Here is a 10361-nt window from a genome sequence, read left to right as displayed (position 1 = left end):
GCTGGTGGCTGCTCTCGGTGTCCTCAACTTGAGTGCTGTGTGTGCGTGCCAGGGAGGGTGATGCCCACCCAGGGAATGGGTGCTGCTGGGTGTCCTGTGGCTGGAAGGGGTGTTCCCCAAAGGGGCACTGTGATACCATGGACTGGGCACCGGGAACAGGATGGGGACGGCACCATCCCCTATGGATCCCCTGCAGGGGGCAGAGATGCCATCAACGCCCATGTCATCCCCCATACCCATGACCCCCCCAGCCAGATCCGTAAGTCTGTCCCCCCCAATGTACTCCATCCCACCATGTCCAGCTGGCAGCCAAGGGACTGTCTCCTTCCCTGGCTCCGCAGTGGGATGCCAGGGGTCAGGTTTCAGAGGGTTGACGTCCCTCACGAGCAGTGGCCCAGGACAGCTGTCATATCCTCTCTGCTGAGCCAGGAATCTCATCCCCCAACCCAGGCCCCTTACACAGGGTCTGGCAGGATTCAGACCCCCAAGGCAGGCGTCGCTCCTCAGGGTGACCCTGTGGGCCATGCCCGTCCCCTCCCCACACAGCCAGCCACGGCCTCGGGAGGAACAGGGCACCCCTTTTCCATAACCTGAAAAAGGGCCCAGGCTTCTGCTGCGAGGAGATGCATCCTGCTGCAGAGGGACGTGGGGAAACTGAGGCACAGAGCACGCGGGTCGCCTCCAGCCCCAATTCCACCCACCCAGCACAAAGCGCCAGAGGGGCGAGCTGGCGTCACCCTGCTAGCAGAGGAACGCGGGTGGTCACCCGTCCCTTCCCACCCCCCGTGGCTGTCGGGAACAGCTGAGAGTGGCAGGGGACAGCTGTCCCTTCCCACCAGGCACCAGAGCCAGAACATCGCTGCGCGGGCGGCCGAGCGGAGCCCCAGCGCCATGCGTTGCCTTGGCCTCCTCCTTGCTCTCTGCACCCTGGCAGGTAAGGGGGTGCCCGCCCCGGGGGGAGGCTCGAGGGGACACCCTGTCACTCCCCACAGTCGTCCTTGGGCGTCGTGCACTGTCACCCCAGGGAGTCCCCATGCGGGCAGCCCGGTGGCCCTTGCTCTTCCCTGGGGGGAGCAGGGTAGGGGATGCCGGGGGGATCGCACCCCCTTGCGTGCTGCAACACTGATACCACAGTCAGCACGCCCAGCCCCGTGTCCAGTCACGCACGCGTGGGCATCCTCTCCCCACGCGCACCCCGTGCCCCCCTCTCCCACGCCGGCAGGTCCCAGGGGCATCGGTGGCCCCATTGTCCCCACTCCAGGGTACCCCTATAGCACCTGCCCTCCCCAGGTGTGGGCTGCAGGAACCAGGAGGAGAAGCTCTTCCAGGACCTCATGAGCAACTACAACCGCAACCTGCGCCCGGCCCAGGACAAGGATCAGATCATTGATGTTACCCTCAAGCTCACCCTCACCAACCTCATCTCCCTGGTGAGAGACACCCACCCCGGTCCTCGCAGCAGGATGAGATTTGCTGTCACACCTGGGGCTGTGGGCAGGGCACTAAAGCCATCTCCCCCCCTTCCTTCCTTGCCAGAACGAGCGGGAGGAGACCCTCACCACCAACGTCTGGATCGAGATGGTGAGACCTCTCACCTCTGGGCAGGACCTCCTCGGGCCGTGCTTGCATCTCAGGGTGGCTCCCCAAGAGGGGCTGGCACTGGAACCGGCACCTTTTGTGGGTGTCCCCAGCTGAGCCCATTTGGGGAGCTCACAAGTTCCCCTTCCCCAGGAAACACCATGCCCTTTTCTCCTCTTCCACTAGCAATGGTCCGATTATCGCCTGCGGTGGGACCCTGAGAGATACGACGGCATCGAGCTGCTGCGGTTGCCCTCCACCATGGTCTGGCTGCCCGACATCGTCCTGGAAAACAAGTAGGTGGTGGCACAATGGGGACGTATCCCCGCACAGGGGGTGGCAGCTGCCCCTGGGCATGGGTTGGGGCTGAGCTCACCCTTTTTTTTTTCTCCTAGCATCGACGGCACGTTCGAAATCACCCTCTACTCCAACGTGGTGGTGTCCGCTGACGGCAGCATCTACTGGCTGCCCCCAGCCATCTACCGCAGCGCCTGCGCCATCCACGTCACCTACTTCCCCTTCGACTGGCAGAACTGCACCATGGTCTTCCAGTGAGCATCAGCTGGGAACACGGCGGGTCCTGCTGGGACACGCTGGATTAGCCAAGGATGCCACCTTCGCCCTGGGACAATGAGCCCCTGGGCAGTCAAGCGCCACCTCCCTGTCCCCTATCCCCCCATCAGCGGTGGCAGGAGGCGCCTTGTCCGAGCCAAGCGCCCCAAAGCCGCGCTGGCGGGGACCGATGTGACCTGGTGCCACGTTGGTGCCCATCCAGCCTGCTGCAGGGCAGCTCGTGCCTCCCCGCCTTATCCCTCGCCAGGTCCCAGACCTACAGCGCCAACGAAATCAACCTGCTGCTGACCGTGGAGGAAGGTCAGACCGTAGAGTGGATCTCCATCGACCCCGAGGCTTTCACAGGTAACCCCCCTGACACCCCTGTGGTGCAGGAGCATCCTTCACGGGGCGCCCGGCAGGGCCTGCTGCTACGGCAGCAGCTGCCACAAGCGAGGCTGCGAGGACTATTAGCAGCTCCTGCCATTACACGGGTACTTAAGTTATTAGTGGAAGCAGGAGTGTCGGAGAGATTTGTTTTTCTAACCTACCTGGCTCAGGGCTCTCAGCGCCTGGCAGCAGCTCCTGGAGAGCGCTGCTCCTGGGAGCTCGATTGATGCTGGGAAAGGAGCTGTCACGGCCAAACGATGACGTTTTCCATCACATTTTAATTGCATATTGAAGGAACAAAATGCTTTTCGGGCAGGGAGATTTATTTTTTCATTACCGGCCTGAGCTGCGATCTTGATTGGGAAAAATCTATTGCTCCTGCAGGCAGCGGGGGAAAAGAGCACCGCGTCACCCAGCATCACGCTCCACTTCCCCCTGCAGTGCCAGGGGAACAGGGAGGTGGGGGGACCCCAACCCCACACATAACATGTCCTGGGAGTCTCCAACAGGCTTAAGGTGCCTCCCCAGCTGCCTCCTCCAAGAGCCTTTAAGGGGATGCTGCCTGGCACCTCGCTCTCCAGTGACTCTTTGCTCATCCCGGGTGCCCCATGGGGTCCACACCGAGCAAGAGCCTTCCCCATCCTCTCCACGGTCGGGCTGGGGGTCTAGCAGCCCTTGTTCCCTTGGTGGGATGGTGGGACTCACCTCCCACCCCCGCACGGTAGAGAACGGCGAATGGGCCATCAAGCACCGCCCCGCGCGGAAGATCATCAATTCGGAGCAGTTCACACCGAACGACATCCAGTACCAGCAGGTCATCTTCTACCTCATCATCCAGCGCAAGCCCCTCTTCTACATCATCAACATCATCGTGCCCTGCGTCCTCATCTCTGCCATGGCCGTGCTGGTGTACTTTCTGCCTGCCAAAGGTACGTGCCAGGGGGTGCAGGGACAGGCAAAGGAGGGCTTGTTGTCCCCAGGGTGTTTGGGGACCATCTCTGCCTCCTCTCGCGATATTTGCGGAGGGTGAATTTCCAGATACCCCGCGGTTGAAGCCTCACAGGCTAACCTCTGTCCTTCCTCCCCCTCGACAGCGGGCGGGCAGAAATGCACCGTCTCCATCAACGTCCTCCTGGCCCAGACGGTCTTTCTTTTCCTCATCGCCCAGAAGGTGCCCGAGACCTCCCAGGCTGTGCCTCTCATTGGGAAGTAAGTGATGGATGGGGATGGGGGTGCCAGCCCTGAAGTCACACCGTGCCGGACGGGTCTCTGGGTGCCCACAGACAGGACGCTGGCACGGATACAACTCCTCACCCAGGCAGGGCTGGAGCATGGTGGTGGAGTCCCCTTCCCTGGAGGGGTTTAAGGGATGGGTGGACGAGGCGCTGAGGGACATGGTTTAGTGATTGATGGGAATGGCTGGACTCGATGATCCGGTGGGTCTTTTCCAACCTCGGGATTCTATGGCTACCACGTACCCCCACCCCACTGGTGTTCCCTGATTTTCATCCCAGGCGGGCACCAAGAGGGTCTTTATACGCCCACAGCTTGTGACCTAGCAGCCCTCTGTGAGACTTTGTGCCCCCTCCCCAGGTACCTGACCTTCCTCATGGTGGTGACAGTGGTGATTGTGGTGAACGCCGTCATCGTCCTCAACGTCTCGCTCCGAACACCTAACACTCACTCCATGTCCCAGAGAGTGCGCCAGGTACCTGCAATTGTTCTCCTACCCCTTATCCATGGGGAAAGGGGTGAGTATTTGGGGAGCAAGTGCCTTAATGAGTGCAAGTCCTAGCCAAAGAGGGACTCCCCAGATATCCGCAATGCTCAATGTGCCACCAACCCCTCCAAGCCACCACCAAGGACCGGGGAAGCAGCTGGTGACAACACACGCAGCACCCTGGTGACATAAGGTTACCCCATGGGGATGCTGTAGGTGATGCAAGGGGACCCAGTTGCCCCCACTGGATGCCCTGGGGGGGTGGAGGGGTCAGGTTCCCACAGGTGACACCGTGCCTAGGTGTTCCTGCACCTCCTGCCCCGCTACCTGGGCATGCACATGCCAGAGGAGACACCGGGGCCACCGCAAGCTTCCCGGAGACGCAGCTCCCTGGGGCTCATGGTGAAAGCTGATGAGTACATGCTCTGGAAAGCCCGGACCGAGCTGCTCTTTGAGAAGCAAAAGGAGCGGGATGGGCTGATGAAAACCGTGCTGGAGAAGATTGGTGAGCACCCAGTGCACCAGCAACTCCCTGCAAGGCTGGGCAACCCGACAGGTGACCAAACACTCACCGGTGCCTGCTGTGCCGGCTCCGCTGCCCACAGGACACAGCCTGGAGAGTGGCAGCGCCCAGGACTTCTGCCAGAGCCTGGAGGAGGCAGGACCCGATATTCGTGCCTGTGTGGATGCCTGCAACCACATCGCCAACGCCACGCGGGAGCAGAACGACTTCAGCAGCGTGAGTTGGGGCTGGGGCAGCGCGAGACCCGTGTGGGGCCAGCCCTCATCCCTAACCCCCCCATCCCTGTGCCGCTGGCAGGAGAGCGAAGAGTGGATCATGGTGGGACGGGTGATTGACCGCGTCTGCTTCTTCATCATGGCCTCCCTCTTCGTGTGCGGCACTGTTGGCATCTTCCTCATGGCTCACTTCAACCAGGCGCCTGCTCTGCCCTTCCCTGGAGATCCCAAGCAGTACCTGCCGCAGTGATGCCCGTAGGTGCCTGCGGGGACCGCTGGTGCCAGGGCCTTGGTGCCCCCAAACCAGCCTGCCTGGCTGAGAACCCTGCAAGCACAGGGTCAAGCACGTCCTGGGGCCAAGCACGGAGCTGGAGGAGGACTTGGGGTGGTGGGACTCTGGTGATGGGGAAGGGGGGCGCATGGTGTGGCCGTGCAGTGCTGAACGTGGAAGTAAAGCCCCTGGCAGTCTCGTGAGCCTCCGTGGTATCATTGCTGCTTGCCCACCAACGGATTATCCTTTTCGAGCAGGCTGGATCCAACCAGCCAAGGGCTGGGACAGGCACAGTGCCCACCTGCCACCCCTGCAGGCTGGCCACAGACCTCTAAGCCTCGTCCTACAGCCCACAAAGGTGCTTGAGACTTAAGACAAGGGGGAACTGGAGCCGAGTCAGGCATCGTATGGGCCATACACCCACGCTGGCAGCCACAGCCGTGTTACCCCACTGCAAAGTCACAGCTTCAAGCGTCGAGCAAACGGAGCCCCTGCCATCCCTCACAATGGCAACGGCAGGAACGACAGACACAGCCTCTCCTCCCAGGGCAGCAACGCAGCCACAAATGGGACTGGGAGCAGGCAATTTCTCCCTCCATTTATGCCCCAGCTGAATTGCAGCCCCTACTCCCTAGAGCAAGCAGCTAGAGGTGAGAATACCCAGGGCCACCAGACACCCAAACCCTCTCAGGGACAGTTGTCCCCTAGCACCCACCCTACTACGAGCATCATTACACAACTCCCGCACCCACCAGCCCTCCCTACCCCACTGGATCATCCCTGTCAAGCACAACCCTTTCTCCCCATCTCAGCAACAACGCTTTCCCCTGTGCCCCTCACTGACCTCTGGGGCCCCTGTGGCTTTGTCCCTGCTGGCGGGGGCGGTAGGGAGGTCAGCCTGGGAATGGCAGCAGGCAGCGTCTGCTCCTCTGGGGTCCAGCTCACGCCACCTGCGCCCGGCTCCAGGCTGTGCTGTGTCTCATCAGCCCCACTGTCCCAGCACCAGCTGCCTCTGCTGCTGGGAGAAAGCCAGATGTTGGACCAGGGGAGGTTCAGGCTGGACATTAGGAAAAAATCTTTCACAGAAAGCGTCATTGGTCCCTGGCAGAGGGTGCCCAGGGAGGGGGTTGAGTCCCCTTCCCTGGAGGGGTTTAAGGGATGGGTGGATGAGGAGCTGAGGGACATGGTTTAGTGATTGATGGGAATGGTTGGACTCAATGATCCGGTGGGTCTTTTCCAACCTGGCGATTCCATGATTTCATGTTTACTGCCCGCAACTGGCTCCTGGCACAGTCTGCCAGAGGTGAGGGCACTGTGGGCATGGATGGAGCAAGGAGGAAAACACCCAGCAGCCAAGACATCACCTTTTGGATGCCTGCAGCCTGGTCATAGCCCAGAGCCAACCTCCAGCTGCGAAAGCCCAACGCTCTCTGCAAGGTGGCTTTTCCTGCCCCAGATCTGGGAGCTGCACGATGCCTCCAGCACTGAGACCAGGTGGATCTGGCTCTCCCAAGCTGCCCGGCTGAAGCAGACAAGGATGGGGCCCACCAATGCAGGCAGAGGTGCCCAGAAGAGCCCACCAAGCACCCGGCAAAGGGGGCAGCCCTGTGGCCAGCACCTGGGTGAAGCAATCAGGTGCCGGGGCACCCTACTCCACTCCTCCCAGCCGTGGCCTTCTTGCTAACAAGTGATGGCACTGCACAACATTTCTGTCCCCCACAGTGATGTCCTCTCTCCAGCCCCACAGTGGCTGAAGGGACATGCTACCCTGGCTGAGTATTCCCAGCCACAGGGAATTCCAGAGCCAGGAGCACCTGCAAGCTGCCCAAACCATATCACCAGGCTTGTTCCCAGCCCCTGGGTTCTCCCTCCCCAAGAAAGTGCAGAACTAGTGAACTCCAGTCTGTCTTTGCCTGGTCATTTCCCATTGATTCCAGGGTCTCCTTTGCCCTGCAAGGGTAAAGGGATCTCTGAACAGGGTCAGGTGCTGTCACCCATTCCTCTCCACCCTGCAGAGCTGCTGCTTCTTCCAGGTAAGCCAAGGCCCCAGCGTGTCCATACAACATAACCAGAAAGAGATGAGCTCTCCCAGTCTGCCAGGAGCACAGAACCGAGACCATGTTCTTCACTATCCCTAAGCAGTGGTTTTACTTGCCCTCCAAATGTCCCTGTGGTTTATCACCACACCAGGGACAAGGACAAAACCAACAGCAGAAGTCACGACACCACAGGCCTTGGGCAGCAGATGCGTTTTGCCCAAACCAGTGGGAGACCACCTTGCAGAGAGGAGCGGAGTGAGAGGACACCCCAGAGCCCAGCACCAGCCCCACGTGCCCATATCCCATCAAGAAGCACTAAGAAGGGGCAACAAATCCCTCTAAACACCCACAACCTATTCACCTCCAAAACTGTGGAATCCTTTCTGTCTGTAGGTTGGGAAAGAGATTTCCCCCACAGCTCCAGCTCCGAGATATTCAGTGCACCGCCACCACCGCTCCCTGAGCCCCACAGCACAGCCGTGTGCCATGGCCCAGCAGCCCCTGGGGAAAGAAAACCCTGACGCTGGACTACAGGGCTCAAAGGTGTTCAAAATTCTGCTGGTTTCCCTGAAGGTTGCTACACAGGGATTTGAACAAGTCTGAGGATGAACAAAGCCTGAAGGATGAGGAAAGTGGTGAAGATCGTGACTCCTGGCAGATTCGGGACTCCTACAGGTCCGGGCTTGCTTCCCAAATGAAGAGGATCTGAAATCTTTCTCTAGAGCGTGACAGAGGCTCCTTCCCCTCCCAAACAACCCCATGGCAATTTTTTCACTGCTCTTACTAGTGAGACACAGTAGATAACAACCCAAAAGCCGTACTAAAAAGTCAAGTCTGGCTCCATCCCTCTCCAAGCCAAAGGAGGCACCAAACCTGGTGCTTGGCATTGATCAAACACCCCTTTCTCCTGACTTCAGGAAAAGCGGTAGCCTTAAAGAGGACAAACCCCATGCCTCAGCGATCTCACTTCCTTCAAGGCTGAGCAAGAGGAACCAGAGCTGAGTTCCTCCAAATCTAAACCACAGAAGCAGCGGGAGGAGAGGAATAGCCCCTTCCAGGGGAGGGCTCTTCCACAGCTCGCTCGCACAGTGTATTTAAGGGCGAACGCAGCAGGACTGCAGCATTTTGAGATTTAATAGCAAGCCTGTGCTCATCAGCACCAGCTTTGATGCAAGGCATCAGAGGCGAGAAGTGGGTGAGTACATGAAATAGCAGAGGTGGACGCAACGCGCAGCTGGGCACAACAACAGGACTAAAGCCTTAAGTGATGTCATCTGCAAGAAGCTAAATGCAGTGTGGATAAAAGCAGCCTGCAGCTAGTATTTCAGCCTTGCCTTGCAAGGCTATTTTTGCTTAGATTGCCAAAATGTAATTACAACTAAATCCCCCCTAACAAATACCGGAGAGCAGCAGGGGAGAGTTGTATTTAAAAAGAATTTTAAGTAGCAGCCGTAGTAGTACCTGATCACAGCAGGGAAAACAAACTGCTTCTGGGAAAGAGCATTTGGTTGAAAGCTGGTGGCAAACAAGTGGCAAGAGCAGGAATAGGACTGTGGGGTCTCAAGAAGCACAGAGAAGGATGCTACGGCCCAGGGAACTGCTCTGCTCCCTGCCCAGCCAGGCACCATCAGGCATAAACTGAGGGAGCAGTCAGTCTTGCTGCCAGAGCACTGAATGTTTCTAGAGGCAGCTTAGGACTACACTGTCAACACTGAAAACAAACCCTTTGGAAGCCCGAATATTTCAGACTGTGTTCTCTGCCAGCCCTGCCTGCTTTCAGTATAAACTTCAATAATAACACAAGGAATCTGCAATTGGAGTCGGGAGGCTGAAGGTCTCCCAGTCCCCAAAGCCAGCAATTGTCTCAGACACGGGCTGCTAGTTCCGTGGTTGCTACCAAATTGGCCCGAGCAGCCCCTTCTGCTGGGGGACTGCACAGAGCATGTAGGGCCCGAGACGTGCCCCATCTCTGCAGCCTCCCCTCCTGGGCCCAACGCAAAGGTTCTATTAAAAATGAAAGGCGGTTGTTTACTTCCCCTAGGAAAAGGCTGGAGCTGTTAATGAGTACAATTAGTGTTGTAGTCAAGCAGAATCAGAGGAAATAATTAGCTCCTATTGTTTTTGTGGCATCCAAATTGCAGCCACGCTGGCCTTCCAGGGAATAACCCATCAGCGTAGCCTAATCCCAGGGGACAGGAGGTCTCCCTCACGGCCCCTCTTCTAGTCACAGCTCTCACGCAGCTATAAGCAACAGCCTGGGCCATCACCCTCTTCTGCTAAACCCACACGGGGGTCCTATTCCCCAGGCAGCCAGAGACCAGCAAACCTCCACACACGCCAGAAGGTGCACGCAGGGCCCTACATTCAGCCTTTCCCTGGACACAACAAAAGGAAGCGCTGCTGACTCGCCACTGAGGCAGCCAGAGAGTGACACCAAACATCTCTTCCTCGTTTAAGGGAAGCTTGCATCCCTCTCCCCAGCAAAAAGGACTGGATGCAAGGCACTGCCAACCAGGACATATGAAGAAAGAGAAACAACAAAGCAAGATCATGGAATCACAGAATTATTAAGGTTGGAATAGACCTCCAAGATCAGCGAGTCCAACCATCAGTCCAACAGCACCACGGTTACTAAACTAAAGCTGCCATGTCTACAAGCTTTTGAACACCTCCAGGGATGGAGACTCCATCACTTACCCGGGCAGCCTGTTCCAATGCTTCACCACTCTTTCGGTAAAGAAATATTTCCTAATATCCAATCTAAACCTCCCCCAATGCAACTTGAGGCCATTCCTTCTTGTCCTATCACTTGTTACTCAGGAGAAAAGACCATCACCTTCTTTGTTACAGCCTCATTTCAGGTAGTTGAAGATAATATTCTCCAGAACTAACAGCCCCAGTTCCCTCAACTGCTTCTCATAAGACTTGTGCTCCAGACCCTTCACTGGCTCCGTTGTCCTTACTGTACACACTTCAGCACCTCAATGTCCTTCTTGTACCGAGGGCCCCAAAACTGAACACAGTATTTGAAGTTTGACCTCTGCTGACACTTGGTGTGCTTTGCTGCTTCAAG

At 58.0% G+C, this 10361-nt stretch overlaps 1 protein-coding gene across 2 annotated transcripts; it reads left to right on the top strand.

Annotated features, from left to right (window-relative positions):
* Positions 1 to 808: 808 nt before the first annotated feature.
* CHRNG (cholinergic receptor nicotinic gamma subunit) lies at positions 809 to 5447 on the top strand. 2 transcript variants are annotated; one of them, XM_069864509.1, is made up of 12 exons: positions 809 to 934; positions 1291 to 1430; positions 1537 to 1581; positions 1765 to 1874; positions 1974 to 2129; positions 2399 to 2496; positions 3246 to 3449; positions 3615 to 3729; positions 4114 to 4228; positions 4541 to 4745; positions 4846 to 4979; positions 5061 to 5447. In XM_069864509.1, exons 1-12 carry the CDS (start codon positions 892 to 894, stop codon positions 5226 to 5228), a joined length of 1533 nt encoding a protein of 510 aa, XP_069720610.1. In that variant the 5' UTR covers positions 809 to 891; the 3' UTR covers positions 5229 to 5447. The 2 variants fall into 2 exon arrangements, with proteins under 2 accessions (XP_069720610.1, XP_069720612.1); XM_069864511.1 differs by lacking the exons at positions 1291 to 1430; positions 1537 to 1581 and having other exon boundaries at positions 861 to 934.
* The last annotated feature ends 4914 nt before the right edge of the window (positions 5448 to 10361 follow it).

The sequence above is a fragment of the Phaenicophaeus curvirostris genome, chromosome 10, assembly GCF_032191515.1.
Source record: "Phaenicophaeus curvirostris isolate KB17595 chromosome 10, BPBGC_Pcur_1.0, whole genome shotgun sequence".
Classification (NCBI taxonomy): Eukaryota; Metazoa; Chordata; class Aves; order Cuculiformes; family Cuculidae; genus Phaenicophaeus; species Phaenicophaeus curvirostris.
Note: the sequence above shows the minus strand (reverse complement) of the source record. Positions and strands in the feature narration are given on the sequence as shown.